Source organism: Oryzias melastigma, linkage group LG18, assembly GCF_002922805.2.
Source record: "Oryzias melastigma strain HK-1 linkage group LG18, ASM292280v2, whole genome shotgun sequence".
NCBI lineage: Eukaryota > Metazoa > Chordata > Actinopteri > Beloniformes > Adrianichthyidae > Oryzias > Oryzias melastigma.
Window position 1 is genome coordinate 14,902,776 of NC_050529.1, and position 16,491 is coordinate 14,919,266.

Here is a 16,491-nt window from a genome sequence, read left to right on the forward strand (position 1 = left end):
TGAAAGCGGTAGAATTTGTCTTATAGTTTGAGACCTGTTATTTTAATTGAGGAATCTGATTGGTCAGTTTATATCTTGAATAACTTGCGCTACAGAAAAATATCTTGAAAAAATAAAATAAGATTAGCTAGAACATGAAAAAAAAAGATAACGGAGCATAAATGGTTATTCTGACAAATACAATGACTGAGTAATAGCTTTTTATTTTTTAAGAGAAGTCCATGAGATTTTGGCTTCTTGGAGCCAGCAGGTACTTCCTGTTTGGAACACCAGGGGGGAGGAGTCACGTAGTTCAGTTTTCATGTACAGTCACTTGTGGTTGTAAGAAGATATTGATTTGCGATACTTTATTTGCTGATGCTTGTGTCAATTTAAGAAAATGTCTGTCCAAGGTAATATTTGATTATTTCATAGCAAATATGTAGTTCAGTCTTAATTTTGTTTTCCACTTAAATATTTCTAAATTACTAAATTTGTGGGTAAAATAAACTTGTTATTGTGTAATAAACACGTTTTTTTTTACAATTTTTGTTTTGTGAAAAATGTATTAATATTAAGATAACTCTTAAGTCATGATTTAAAAAATATTGAAACATCGTCCAGAACTATCTTGGGATTTATCAGTATACATATCGTATCATGATACGTGTATCGTGATCCAAATCACATCGCCACATTCTTGCCAATACACATCCCTACAGTCAATGGTGTCAGCACACATGGATTTCTGATCTGTCTGGGTTTGTTGTGTGTCCTCCCTTTAGGAGATGTACTCTAAAGGTTTGATCCTGGCCAGTGCCATCAGACAGGTGCGGGGATTAGGAGACAACAAGTTTGAGGTCGTCACCTCCCTGCGGACCTTCATATTCCGGGCTGAAGGAGAAGGTACATCTGCTCTACCTTTTATTTTTTGTATTTCATTCTCTTTTTGCTCTTTATCCTCCTCCTGGATCCCGAATCTCAGTCCATCTTGACCTTTTTTTGTGTTTCTCATCATTCTGTGGCGCATATTCATTATTTTTCCCCTCAATTTGCAGCTTTCAGTCTCCTTTTAGTTAGAATCTTTTTGAAATCTGCCTCAGGACAAGAAGTTCTAAGATTTTTGGGTGGATTTTCCGTCTTTTAATGTCCTTATGAAAAGATCAATACCAATTTCATGCTTGTGCAACAAGTACTGCAGCGGAGGACGACAGCATTGAAATAGTGTGGATACAAATGGTTTTTGTGTGTTAATGTAGGCATCTGATTATCAGGTTTGCAGTGAGCCTGACCTCCTGAGGAATACCAGACTTTGCTTTCCATATTATTTAAATTTCACTGAAGCCGTTTCTCCTCCAAAAGACCTCGCTGCAGATTCTGCATTCGGTCGAATAAATCGGGTTTGGATTATTAGCTTAGGCTGTGATTGATTTGTTTTTGTGATGGTGGGGTTTTTTTTTTAAACTCATCAACCCTCAAACATCCTCTCATGTTCTTTATAACATGCTTTAAGTCCCTAAACCTTTACTTTAATAAGGTCATTATGTTATAAATAATAATTTAATATAAATTCACAAAATAATGGTGCTAATTATAATAAAAAGACTGTTTTACAGCAAATGGTGGGAACACAGTAACGAGCATTCTGCACTTTAACCAACAACAGAAAGAAATCATAAAAAGGCTTTATTTGTTTGATCTGATGAACTGAAGGTAAAAATAACCTCAAACAAAAGGACATTTTTAATGAGACCTAAAGATCAAGTCTCTGGCTTTGAAGTGGGACTTAAATTCAAGTTTCCATCTAATGTAGCAACTTCCTTCCTGAATATGCTGTTCTATAATTGACATGTAAAGTGCAACAGTTATCTGGCTGTGTGTGTGTGTGTGTTATGGGTGTGTTTGTAGTTACACAGCATGAAAATTTGATGTCATAAATGCAACGTCTTTGCTCTGGAGACTTCTAGCAGATAATCAGCACAGTGTGATTTACCTTTAGTATTATTTTTATTACTATTACCTTTTTTTGACTGGTAACTGAAGAGCCACAGTCCATGTTTTCACCTAAAAGCAGATCTTTCTGTTTTTTTAATCAGAGATTTTCCACATGCAGCTGCTTTGTTTTTATTAAACCAAAAAAGAACACAATCACCTGTGGAATACTCACAATTAAACTGAAACAAACACCTAAAGATGTTAGCGCACACAACCCCATAGGCACGTACACAGACAAAATCACATCCACACACTAGCCTAAACGCACACACACAGGCATGGACACACTCACACCGATGCACACAAACAAACGCACACATTGACAGAAGCGCATACACACAAGACAAACACACACGCTCGTATACATTCACACCAGACACAAACTCACGCATGTACAGAAGCACACAACACTCACACACTGCTATTGCACACACAGACTCGCACATGCACAGAAACATGCAACACAAACACACTACCTCCCTCATACAATTGCACACACAAAGACACGCACACCTACAGTCACATATGCACAGAGACACACAACACAAACACACGCTTGCTCACTAATATACAATCACACACTCACACATGCACACAAACACAAAACAAAGACTCTCGCATTCACTCACCTATACAATTGCACACTCAAACAGGCACACACACACACATGCCCCCCAACACACAACACAAACACACACACTAGCTCACTCAAATACAGTCGCACACACAGATGCACACACTCACACATGCACAGAAACACACAACATCATCACACACACACAAACTCCCTCACGCATATACAATTGCAGACAAAGACGCACATACACGCAGACAATCATACATACAGACATAAATGCCCGAAGGCACAGACACACTGACATGCACACCTAAAAACTAACACACACATGTACTACACACATAGACTTCCACACATACAGATACAAACAACTCTGTGTTTGACATGCAAGTTGAATCAGAAAATCATAATTTAGGTTAGCTAAAATCAATTTATTGATGAATCATAAATGACCTTTTACTGAAAACAAAAATTCAAAAATCCTTTAGTTGCTTTGGAGTTGTCTTTAAACTTGACAGTCCTTCTAGATCGGTTATATTACTACACTGACTTGACATCCAATTAAATCCATTCAAGCAAATCCTATTGACACCAATGATATGTTTATTATTGGTTAACATTTTAATCATTATAAAAAACAAGTTAGCACACATGCCCGAGTCTGTTATTACTCAAACATTAACTGTAACGGTGATCATTTCCCAGCCTGCACTGGTGCGCTTTAGGCTGAGTTTTAAGAAAGCTTAGATCCAGTAATGAGCTCATTTTTCCAGCCTGGAACCATGTTGTAAAGTTAGCCTCACAGTTTATTAAAAAAAAGTGAGAATAAAATGTCAATCCTCTTTGCTTATCTGGTTTTGGGTCCACGTTTCATCACTCTGTCAGGCAAAACAGACGAAGACTTCTCTAGTTTAATCATTGTGGACTGGAAGCGTTAATAGGCGAGGAAGGAGACCCTTTCCTCTCCGGGCGTTGTGCCGTCAACCCCCTTCCTACTTAATGTCAGTGTATTGGGCAGCTCGGGTCAAACGGCTCGTTCGCTAATCGTGAGTCCGTGTCTGGAGTCACATGTCAGATGGCGTCTGATTGTGGTGAATGAGCGAGATTAGACAGATTGAGGTTCGTGTGACGACTGCAGTGAAAGCTGTTGAGTCACTGAGGATCACAGAGTGAATATGTGACAACAGGCAGCTGAAACATAATCATCTACAACAACAGAGCTTGTTATTGACATTGACATGTGTTGGGTCAGGGAAAGAAAAATCAACACTTAATCTTTCTCCTCATTAGTGCACAGAATCAGATTTTTTACACTTGGTTTCATCAACTGTAATTTATTGTTGTTTTCCCTTAATATCCCCATTATCTGCAGGAAACAATCCTAATAATTGTGTCAAAAACACAGTGAAATTATTATTTTTAATTGGTTTGTGTACAGTTTTAAAGACTTATTAGTAAATATTTTAAACAAAACATGGTATTTTGCTTTAATTTTATCAGTTTTTACCACTTTCTGGTTGTGAAATAGTTATGTTAATAGTTAAAAAACATATTCTTTGACAATTAAATCTGTTACCAAAACTGGAATAAATTCAGAATTACATGCATGCATTAATGTTAATAATTTACTGTGGCTTAAAGTAATTTATCTTTTGATAAATTGAGTCAAAATTGAACAAAAAAGAGAAGCATTTAGTAAATTTTTTTGTGTTTAGAATTGTTTTTAATTACTATTATATGATTAATTCCTCTGTTTCTGTTTTAATATTGTTCTCAGGTGAGCATTTTTGCATAGTTCATTCTTTAGATGCACTTCAGTTTGAGAAAACAATTACCTGCCAGTCTAACATATACACCCCTACCCCCACAACCCCCCCAGGATTGACTCACCAGAGAGAAAATACAACTGCATTCGGCACCTGCTGGTTGCTCATTTCAGACTTTGCGTCCTTGGAGCAGCCTTTCCCCCCACGAGAAGAAATAATGACAGCTCCAGTCAGAACAGAACAGAGGGAAAATAATGGAGCATTTCTCAGCCAAATAGATTTGCCTTTAGGAAGGACATCACGCCAAAATAATAGCATTAATTTAGTCTCCCTTGATGAGCACAAATAGTACGCCTAGCCTTTTTTCCCCCCCATCCCATAGAATGAATCTATTCTGTATTTCCTAAAGTACGCCAGTGATTTTCCTTGAAATAGTCAGAGAGTCAATTCATAATGTATAAGGGTTTTTGTCTCTGCCTCAGTGTAAAGACCCACTCTGATGAAAATTGTGTTTTTAACATGTTTTTGGGTCAATATTTCTTGATGATTGAGCATATATATATAAAGAAAATTAAGCACAAAATTGCATTTCTTTAATCTAAAAAGCTCGACACTTCAACACCGGGATGTCATGGGCGACACCTAAATAACTCACTTTTTGACTTAACTCTTTAGCCGTTTTTGGGATCAAATTATTCATTTTCTAAATTAAAAGAATTGACTTCCTGTCCCTCAAATGCAACATCAAATCTTGTTCTCTTTGGTGTTTATCATTTGACAATCAACTGGTACTGCCGTCCTGACGGGAGCTGAGCGTCATGGATATGGAGGGGGCTTCTAACCACCCGGAAACAATGGGGAAGGTGGCTGCCGGCATCAGGAGAGGGACCTAGGAGGAGAACTGGAAGGATGTAGAAAAAAGAGGAGGTGAAAACCTGGCCTCATCACTTCATACATCTTTAAACAGGCCCACTCGCCTTGTGCTGGAGAGTCATCAATCTTTGGAGAAGCACATGAAGAGGAGGGAGACACGAGGAGACTAAGAGAAGCAGTAGGTTAGTGAAGTGGAGTTAAGGAGCTGCTGGGCTGATGGAGTTGAGGTGAAAAAAAGGGAGTAGAAAACGATGGCGTGATGGTCAGTGGAGTTCGCAAGAGAGGGAAAGTCATCCAGGAGGGGATAGGAGCAGCACGAGGAGGAGAGGATTGACTGGGGGAATAACGGGATTGAATAAAGCCAGAGAGACAGACATGCAATCTCTGTGTGAAAAAGCGTCTCGGAGGTAAAGGCGGTGACGGCAGGGAAAGATGAAAAGGGCAGAGCGAAGATGGGGAGATGTAGATGGGAGAAGTGACTGAATAATTGAAGGCCACCGGAGAGAGTGTGCATACAGCTGTCTGCTGATTCCACACGTGGTCCACAGGTGGCCCCTTCCCTCAGGTACTGTCATTCGAGAAGAGAGATGGGAAAATGAAGAAAGGCACAGAGGGAGGAAAGCATGGAAGGTGATGGAAAGCAGATGAGATGGAGAGGGGTGGCATTAGGAGGAGTGCAGGGGCTTCAGAGGAACATAGGCTGGCAGAGGATAGATTTAACGTTCTGATACTTTAGGTTTCGCCTTAGGCTGGATTTTTGCAAATGTTAGTTTTGCAATGATAATGGAGGAGGATTAAAGAAGAGTAGAACAAGTTTCCGAGAGAAACATGATTGTTGAGACCAGGCCAGAAGAAAATAAAAAATTGGCTGGGTATCAGCTGTGATTCTGGTAGTTTGGGGGATTGGATCCTCGTTGAGTCATACCAAAGACTTAAAAAAATGGCACCCAATACCTCCTGCTTGAAATCTTTCATAAAAAGGTTGGATCAAGAGGCTAAGTTGTTTCCAAGTGCATCTTGGGATGGTGAACAGACAGAAAAAGAACTTACGTTGCACATTCATGTTATGAACTAACATCTAAATGGTTGCATTTCTTCCCGAATGAAGATCCAAAGCACTTTAGAGTTACATTTACACACATTCACACAGAAATGGTGTGCAAGGCATTAGCCAGATCACCAGGAGCAATGTGGGGTTTAGTGTCTAGCCCGAGGACACTTTGACACATGGGCAGGCAGAGCGGGAACTGAACCTGCGATCTTCCAATCAGAGGTCGACTGCTCTGCCTCGGGCTGCCCCAACTAACCCCAACTTGAGTTATAAGCTTAGAAAGACTTAAGGGAGACACAGTATTTAAATGTCAGCCTACCACCTTTAATATGCAAAACTCAGATCCACTGAAACCGAACATCTTGTCATGTTACCTAAATCATTTTGTCACCTTATGCCGTCAAAAATATCCCTGCACTAAATTGAACTTACTGACCAAATATACCCAACCCAGATCATGACACTAACGATACAGACCGAGGAGTGTGCACTTGGCCCAATCCAGCCATCTTCAGAACCCACCAAATCCATTTTGAGGTCGGTGTACTCAGGGGAAGACCGGGTACTCCCTGAACAGGTCACTAGTCTGTTGCAAAATCACACAGTTACATTCACAACTCAATTAGAGACACCAATAAACATATGAAGTGCGTTTTTAGATTGTGAATGGAAGCTGGAGTAGTTGTAGAAAACCCATACATGCACAGGAAGAATATACAAACTCATCTGAGAAATGAACAAATGTTCAAGAGCATGCTAAACGCTGGTTCTTGAAATGAGTTCAATGGAGTTCACATTGAAAAAGCAGAGAGAGGATTTGTCTTCTGTTTTTTTCTTTTTGTGCTGTTTACTAGAATGTTCTCCACCTACAGTTGGAAGATGCTTTGGGCTAAATCGAAATTACTTCTCTACCTTTACGACTTCACTCTACTCCCACATTTATCCCTCCAAGCGTAGATATATGGAAAAGTAGTGTCTAAGTCAGAGTTTGCTCCCTAATCCCGAGGTACTAAAAAACTATCTGGTGCCCTGGATTTTAAGTGCAATTTTGGACACATTACTCCCAACTTTCTTTTTTGTTTTGTTTTTTAAACAACAAACATGATGTCACCGATTTCACGAAAATGTAAGCAATGCAAGCATTTCGCAACAACTATTTATGAATCCACTATGTTTTGATAATGAAAACGTTGATTTTCATTCTTTTTTTTTCTCTTGACCGTTTCATCCCTTTCGGGGTCGTGGGGCTGCTGAATAACCCGGCTACCGATGGGCGAAGGCGGGGTTTACCCTGGACAGGTCGCCAGTCTGTCGCAGGGCCACAGCCACACACCCATTCACTCTCACATTCACACCTAGGGGCAATTTAGAGTCACCAATCAACCTATGAAGCATGTTCTTGGATGGTGGGTGGAAGCCAGAGTCCCCGGTGAAAACCCACGCATGCACGGGGAGAACAGGCAAACTCCACACAGTTGATGATTTTCAGATCCCCCAGCCGGGATTTGAACCAGGGCCTTCTTGCTGTGAGGCAAGAGTGCTAACCACTGTACCACCGTGCAGCCTCGTTGATGGTTTATTTATCGTACGTTACCATTGCTTGATATCATCAATACACATATTCAACATTGGTTTTATTAACTTTAAAACAGCAATGCAAAAACAATAACTCGTTATTTACATTTAATTGTAAACTTCTGTTCTTCAGAGCACACCCACGTGAAATAATGCATTTATTCTCCCCACAAGTTCGAAGCAGATCCCCCTACTGGTGTAGGGATAGGCCCTATTGCTCTTCCTTAAAAAAAAAAAAGGCTTTCGGACTACAGCCTCGGTGTCCCCATAATTGGAGCAATAAGGAGAAGCTAGAGGATCAAATGGGATTCGGCTTTGGTGTCAAATAATTTCGGCCGTGCAAAAACCACAATTATTATTTTTTTTTCCTCCATGATCAATTATCAAACGGTTGGCACATCTTTGAAGTAAAGGAGTGGTAATCTTGTAGTCAATACCAAATTCAAGTGGCTGGCTAAAGTTTAACTTAAAATGGGGCCATGTTTTTTGTTTGTAGAGCCCAAAATCAGTCCTAGAAACCGGCATAGTGACGTGCGAACACAAGAGTTTTAAACGCAGAAGCCCAAAATGGGCATTCATGTGTGCTTACATGGAAATGGTCCCTTAACCTTCCTTTTTACTGTTTTGTTTTTTTAGACTAATGATTCAACTTCTCTTCTTAAAAAGAAATCCTTGGTCCGTATTTTGTTTTACATTCAACAAAAATGTTTAATGTTTTAATGACTTATGCCACTATAGTTAATTACTTTGTACCTTAAAGGTACTTTTCCAGTGAAATTCTCATGTGCGTTTGTCTCTTTAAGTTGGTTAATAAATGTACACGATTCACCCTAGCTGTAACACCAAACAGTAGTGTGCCCTTCCTCCCTTCAGTCGGGTATTTGGGGGGAAACACTGACCTAGGAGAAAATACAGAACATGGCAACACTCAGTGCGCCTCATAGCTTTTATTTTTTTCAGTTTTTCCTTTTTTTTTCCCATGTTGTTGTTGATGGAGACTGTGGGCGGCTTCTAAGATCTCTGCTGAGCGCTGAGAGGACCTGGCTCTCATCTCGTCCTCTTTCAGCGAGGATTATCTGCCTCTCTGCTCGTCTCTCTGCGCGCAGAGAGGAACAGTCTTTCAGATAGATGGCCATACATGAATATACCCTGTAATAACCGATAAAGCTGGATAGCTGTTGGGTTTTGGTGGCAGAGAGCAATGTGCTTTCTTTTTATATTCATGCAGAGGTGAGAGTATGTTCTCGTTTTTTGCAGATGGAGTGGAGAAAAAAAAGTTGCTTTGGCAAGCAATGATGGAGATTCATGTGCAGGAGTGAGAGGCAAACATACTCTCAAACATATGCAAATGACGCTCAGGCACACAGGTCAGATGCAGGCGTACGGGCCTGACACTTTCTTTTTTTTTTTAACTCCAGTTTCTCTCAATTCTCCTGCTTCCGCCAAGCTCTCCCTGCATTCAGACTGACAGCTTAGCAGAACAGGAGAGTGGAGGGAGAGGAGAAGGCCTTGAATAAATGAACAGGCAAATAAGTGCAGGACAGGTAATGGACCTCAGAAAGCAGGGTGGGGACAGAACAGTAAGCCGTAGTGATGTAAAGGCCAGTCAATAATTGAGCAGGTTGTTTATAATTGATGCCAGCTTTTTGTGAATTCATAAGAAAATCAAGGGTTGCTTGACCAGAGATGAGCGCGAGCACAGGAAGCACACGTCTGTGGGATCTCAGGTAAGCAGAACGAAGAGGTGGAACTTTTGCTCAGAAAAGGGGGAGGATATGATTGAATGCAAAGTCAATGAGGCTGTAGGCCTAAAGAAGAAGAAGATAGACTAGTAATACCTAATACAGATTGAAAGTAAGTAAAAAGTGATGAACATGTCACAGAGATACACCCCCCCCCTCCTTACCTGTGAATGAAGTGTGTAAAAGACAGATCAGTCAGGAAGACTGAACCTTTGTCATTGCATGGACAACAAAATTATGATGCTCTCAAGGTGTTTAAAGAATATATAAAAGTTAGGATTAGTAATAAAAATATGTCTTAAATATTTAGGATAAAAAAGCTAATGTATTTAAAGTCTAAAATATTTAGGATAAAAAATCTAATTTATTTAAAGTCTAAAATTAAACAATGTGAGTGAATAAGAAAGCAATTTTTTAAAAAGAAATTATTTCTTTAGTTCTTTGCTCAAAGAGACTTATTTATTCAAGTGGTTTTCTAGATTAGCAAGAAACTTAGTAAGAAACTTAGCTGTAAATATAGTAAAAAAAAAACAAATATATATTTTTATTAAATTCTTTTTTTTTCAATTCTTTGGCTACTGTGAAAGACATGCATTTAACAAAGAAGTAAGAACTTACCAGACACTAATTACTTTAAATTAACTTTAAATAATTACTAATTACTTTAAATAAATTAGATTTTTTATCCTTTCAGCAGTTTATCAAGTTACCTTATTTTCTGCGGTATGGGATGCACCGCACATGGTCAATGAAAGGTCTATTTATAAACTAATGTCATGAATAAGGCATACCAGATTATAAGGTGCGTTAAGCGAGGCAAAAGAGTCAGAGACAAGTTTATCAGTCAGCCAGACTTAATTAACTACGTTCACAATAACTCTAGAACTTGTTTGGGACACGTTGGCAACATTAGCATATTAGAAATACCTGTAACAGCTTTTCTCACAACACGAAAAAAAACGACTGATATAGCTAACACAAACATTACTGTGACTACGTCAACTCTCAACCCTGTTTGTAACACTTAAAAAAAAAAACACAGTTTGACACACTACACATTAGCCGCGTTGGCAAATTTACAGGAATACGATACCTCGGTGTGAGCCGCGTCACCCTGTGCTGCAGAGGAGAAGCACATTTCTTTACGTGTAACAAATCACATAACTCACGATTCAGATCGTGTCACGGTTTTAGGGTCACAGTTTGGATCATTTTTCGGATCAGTAAAAAGTAAAAAAAACAACAGCAAAAAACAAGATAAAAGCCTAAAATTATTTTTTGAAAAAGCTTCAAAACAAATATTTAATAATGTTAGCTGATTGAGGCCGATTTATTAAAACCAAAACATCTTTGAACACGATCAAAATGCTAAAACATAGTTTCTGATTACATTTGCATCTCTTTAAACCAAATCTACAAATACTGAGAGAAAAGAATGCTTAAAAATAGTTTTGAAAATACCAAATCTATCTGGAGTACCCCTTAAAAGGCTGATGTCCAATTTAAATCGTACATAAATCAGTTAAAATTAAACTTAAAAATATTTTTGGGTATAAATTGATCTATTAAAACTAAGTCTGGGAACATTTAAATATTTAAAATAATTGTAATCCGTAAAAGAGGGCACTGCCATGCCCGCTTTTCCCTTCGATTTGTGATCCCTTTTGCTTGCCATACTATCGTCCCCAGACTGTTTTTATTCCATAACTCTCCGTTTGGAGGGTTACATTTTTGGGTTGGGGGGAAGCTATAGGGGAAGAATTTGGATTTGGACAATGTCGTTGCGACATCAGTTAACCAAACCACAATTAATCCATCTATAAGGCCCTCCAGATTATACGGCACATCGTTGACTTTTGGAAAAATGAATACGGTATGTACTTTACATGTATTCCTACTTTAAAACAAAGTTATGGAAAGAAAAAAAAACATATTTTAAATTAATAGTCATACACACTGTTTGCCAATTAAATTAATCCAATAAACTTTTTGCATTCCCTCTTTTTTACGTAACAGTCCAATCATGAGAAGACATGAGAAGACATGAACATGTCTTGAATGCTACAGCGTCAGCTTGAACAATGAAACCTAATATTTGATTGTGTTTTAGCAAATGTAATTAATTTCAAGTTAATTGTAGGTCTTTATCGTTTTAAGCACCATATAGAACATGTGTTCAAAAGTACTTTGGAGGATTTATGCCTTATATCCCATTATGATATGGGTTTTATTTAATTGTTTTTTCTGTGATCAATGCTCTAAAATTAAACTTGAAAAGTTACCTTAAAAAAAAAAAAACGTGCGCATATGTTCATGAATAAGGAAATCTTGGAGGTGGTGCTGATCGATGTTGTGTTGGTGGAAGCGCAAAGTCCTCCTGAGAAGCCCAGGGATGTCAGATTTCTTCAGTTTATTTGGACACAAACTCCTTTTAGATTGATTCCCTTCAGAGTGTAAATATCCAGACAGTAATTGTTTTACGCCCATTGTTTAACGATTTTTCTTGCACGAAAGAAAAAGCACATAAAGAAGCTAATAATAGACGGAAGCAGCAAGCGGAGGATCTGCTGAAAACGGAAACCACTTTTGTTCTATGTCCCTCAACAAAAGGACGCAAATGCAGACGTCCTTGTTCGGAGATCAATCATGTGGTTTTCCATCCTGTCGTTTGCTCAAAGCAATGATATCCAAAAATACACTCCCTGAAAGAAAGGTGTGTGCAACCACACAAATGTTTATTGTTTATCCCTGAGCGTCTTTTTGTCGCTTTGTGTCTCGTGTCTGTCACTCTTTCAGGAGCTTTTGAATTAAGATGAGGATTTTTTTGCATTTTAAATTAAGGTTGAGTTATTTAAAAAAATGTGGAGCCCATTAGCTTTTTAGTAATAAATAAACAAATTAAATGAAAGCGAGGCTGAACAAAAAAGGGCAAAAACAAGTTATTTTGTTGTATTTTTCTGATTTGTAGAACCTGTCTGCCTGATCAGAAAGTTTTCCAGCAGTTTGCAGGTTTTATTTGATTCAACTTTTTTTCAGTAGCTTATGTTGAACATTTATCACACTGGGCTTTGCTTTGGACCTGTGATGTTAGTCTGTGTGTCTGCAGTCCTTTGGTAATTCGTGTGTTTCCACTTTGTCAGCTTTGATACAGCACCGTGTCTTGGGCGGTGAGGGAATGGGCTTTACAGCATCGACTGCATGTCTTCTTTTAAGTTTGTTTGAGGAGTTCAAACGGATATCTGACAGGCATTTTGAGTGTGCATTGTTTGAATGTAAACCCACCGCGCTGCATTGAAGTTATTTGGCTAAGCCGGAAACTTGGGGAGATTTATAGCGGTTTAGAACTTGTGTGTCCGTCTCAATGACGAGTGCCTATAAAAGCGGACCCAACAGCACTCCGAGATATTGTTTTAATTTCTTTAGAGATCCAGAAACTCAAGGATTTTCTGTGGGGAAGAGTAAACAGAATTGGGGCAAACAATAACAGTTGTTTTCTGTTTGTTTTGCACAGCTGTGCATTCATTAGACACTAACTTGAACTCTTTTAGTTGTGTAGCCATGCCCACCAGTCAATTTGGGTGGGGGTGGGGGGCTTGAATGGGAGGGACATCAACCAAAAAAAAAGGTATAGAAATATTATCACGTTACATGTTGATTGATCAATTAAAAACAAGCAAATTATGATGGGTTAAGTGTATTCAATTACGAAAATCTTTAAAAAATGTTATTATGGCAACCTGAGACATATTTCTTCCTCTTGTCCGTTAGCTCAAAGACCCACTTTGAGGAAAATTGTCTCTTTTGTGTTTTTAACATGCTTTTGAAGCATTTTCTCACAATAAAGGGCCTATATAAACAAATTTGTTATTAAAACTACTTTTTTGTGTATTTACTAATTCAAATTGCGCTGGATCAGAAAACCAGATGCTAGAAAAATCTGGGGCTAACAATGCAACTACTGACTGGGCGTGCCACTCCACTCCTTCACCCCCTTACTCACTTTCATTTTCCTTGTCTGAACTGGTCTCTGGCTTTAAACTGTACGACTGAATTGCTCCAATATTGCTCGCTATTATTTTTGCGCTGCTAATGCTAACTTGGGGCTAAAAGCTCACGTGAGCAAGGGCAGAGGGTGGGGTTGCTCCAACCTAACAGTCCCGCCCACAAGCCAGCTTTGTATTTCTAATGAGCTAATGCCACTGGGCCTAAAGTCTGTCATAAAAAACGACATAGGCTTTCAGATTTTGGCTTAAAACTGCACAGACATAATTAAAAGACTGCTGAGAACAATTTTACAAAAGAATATAATGTGGTTGGAGTGGGACAATACAGGTCTGAGTTTAGCTCCACTCTGTGGGAATAAAGGGTTTTTCTCTGCTTCTAAATTCTCTCTCTGATCATTTTGCCTTTAGATTGTGATGTTAACAAATGTCCCTTTTTCTGGTGTGTCAGAAACAGTCTTATGCCATCACTACTTCCAAAGGCGCTGCTCTCCTTTGACCCTAAAGCTCCAGTGTCGACATTCTTTCCATTACTGTAACTCTTTAACCGTTTTTGCAATTAACATATTCTCCAGTTCAGTGGATTCTGAAGTGGAGAAAACTGGATTTACTAACTTTAAGTTTATTTTAACTTTCCGTTACGGTAATTTTTTGCATATCGGTGCAAAGCCCTTTTGCTCCGCGTCAGAACCAGCGGATTCACTTTAATTATGCAAACGGGTGAAAAACTACAGTATGTTGGTGTGTTCTTGTATCTCATGTTAAATGTTTTTTTTTAATTATTATTTTGCTCTTCCTAATTTTAAATTTAAAACTTTTCAGCAAGCTTGTCCCATTTGAGTTTGGTCAGATGGTTTTAATGTGAACACTTTTATTTTAATTGAAAATCTTTATTCAAGAGTTTGAGCTGCAATTTGCCTTTGTTGTAGTTGACTGCTTTTAGGTTCAGCAAATGCAGTTTTGCCTAAAATTTGTTACTTGGTTACAATTGCTCTTATGGGTGGATACGAGCTGTTTGGTGGCCAAAAAAAAAAAAAAAAAAGGGCAAACCTTTTTGGGGGATACAGGTGACCGGCATGAAATTTCAATGCAATTCTTTTACCTATAATCAACATTACAGATCTCTTTCATCTTTTTTAAGTGGACAATTGTAGAATCAGTGACTGACAAATATGTTCTTGCCTCACTCAACATGTTGGGTGAAAACACTTAACTTTATCTGCTTTTTTTTGGTTCAGTTCGATATTTTAATGAAATGTTGAACTGAGCTAACTTCTGCCAAGTGTTGCACAAAAAGACCTAAAAATCTGAGAAGCAGCAGCCATCTCCATCCTTAGTTTTAAACTTGATGTGTTTAGATTACATTTTTTTTTTCTCCTCCAACTTCATTTTCACCAGTTGGACGTCATGCTGAGTTTCAATTACTTTTCTTTTGCAGTGGAATTTTCTGTATCAGTATTCAGTGGAGTTTTAGAAGCCACAGAACCAATGTGGCTCACTGAAGAGATGCAGAATTGATGAATTAATGCAACAACTCAAAGACTTTAGTATTGCCTGATCTCTTTGTCTGGCTGTCTCTCTCTCTGGCTTTTCTTGATGTCCTTCCCTCTTTCCTGCTTTTACACATCTCGTTCTTGCATCCTCATCCGCCATCTGCCTCTCTTTTGTGTTTTGTGTCTGTCTCACACTCGTGCACGTGTCCATAGGGGAGCGCCAGGAGTGGATTGAAGCTCTTCAGACGGCCACGCAACCCCCCGCCTGCGGCTCCCAGAAGCGCTCCAACACCCTTCCCCATCTCTCCTCCACAAACAAACGAGGCTTGCTGGAGCTCCGTGGTTACAAAGGCAAAGTGCTGGTGTCCCTGGTGGGAAGTAAAGTCAGACTCTGCAAAACAGAACAGGTACTTCCAACACCATCGGGAACTCCTCTCTATAGAGTGACAGCTACGTATTTAAAAGAAGAAAGATGATAAGCCCACTTGAAGCTGGGTGTGGGAGAAATGGAGGCGCTCATGAATGTGTAATGTAGAAAGTCAATAGGTATGTGTTAAAATGCTCCAGGCTACAGTGAGGTACAATGTGCTTGGAGAACAAGCACATGCTACCACGCTGCAAAGACTGGTTGCTGCCAGTGATGTTGCTCAAGTCCTCGTGTCCCGGTTGCTTGGACTCCAAAGCTCCCTAAACCTGCAGCACATTTTCTCCAACTCCAATCTGTTGGTCAAGAACATTTTCGTGGGATGTCACACTTGTTATCTCAATCAAACTTGTATCAGATTCTAGAGTGAATGAAGTAAAACCCTTAAGTGACCCCCACTAGCAATATAAGAACTTTGCACATGCTCAGAATAATGCACAACACTTTTCAAGAGGGAAACAACTTAATCGTTGTTATTCTTGGCTTGTGCACAAAAAACAGGCTTAGAAAGAATCACAGTTCTTAGTATTCCCACTTTCCATCCGTTCTAATTTACTCAGTGATTTTAAAGTTGAATGAATGCAAACTCCACATAAAAGGTGGTCCTATCTTAAGAGACCAGACACAAATTTGATCTGAGATCATCAATCCAAAGCCAGTCCCTTGTGTGTTGTTTAGGTGTTAGTAGAAACTCCAACCTGTAGAAAAAATTTGCATGAACATTTTCACTCTACAGGTAGTCTGTGACCATGTGTGGTTTGCCCATTTTTGACCAAAGCCCACATCTAGCCATAAGGGCAATTGGGGCAAAGCCTAGACACATGTCTCGTCTTATAAAAGCTGTCTGGTCTGTATTTGGTCCTGTAACAGAACCAAATTGATTACAGGAGATGGTCGCTCTTAGAGGGACTATTTCTCTCTATTGTTGCCTTTTGCTTGTTCAATAGGGGTGTTCTACAGATTACTCTTATACCGGCCATTATCATAAGATTAAAATAATGTGGCCTCATTGGAA

At 38.9% G+C, this 16,491-nt stretch overlaps 1 protein-coding gene across 2 annotated transcripts in view; it reads left to right on the top strand.

The window, feature by feature from the left end:
- zmp:0000000660 (arf-GAP with Rho-GAP domain, ANK repeat and PH domain-containing protein 2) overlaps positions 1-16,491 on the top strand; it is a 163,973-nt gene that overhangs the window by 24,242 nt on the left and 123,240 nt on the right. For both annotated transcript variants that reach the window (XM_024287902.2, XM_036216728.1), the window contains exons 8-9: positions 765-885; positions 15,266-15,459. In XM_024287902.2, the coding sequence (XP_024143670.1) occupies positions 765-885; positions 15,266-15,459 (315 nt within the window). The remainder of the gene's footprint in view (positions 1-764; positions 886-15,265; positions 15,460-16,491) is intronic.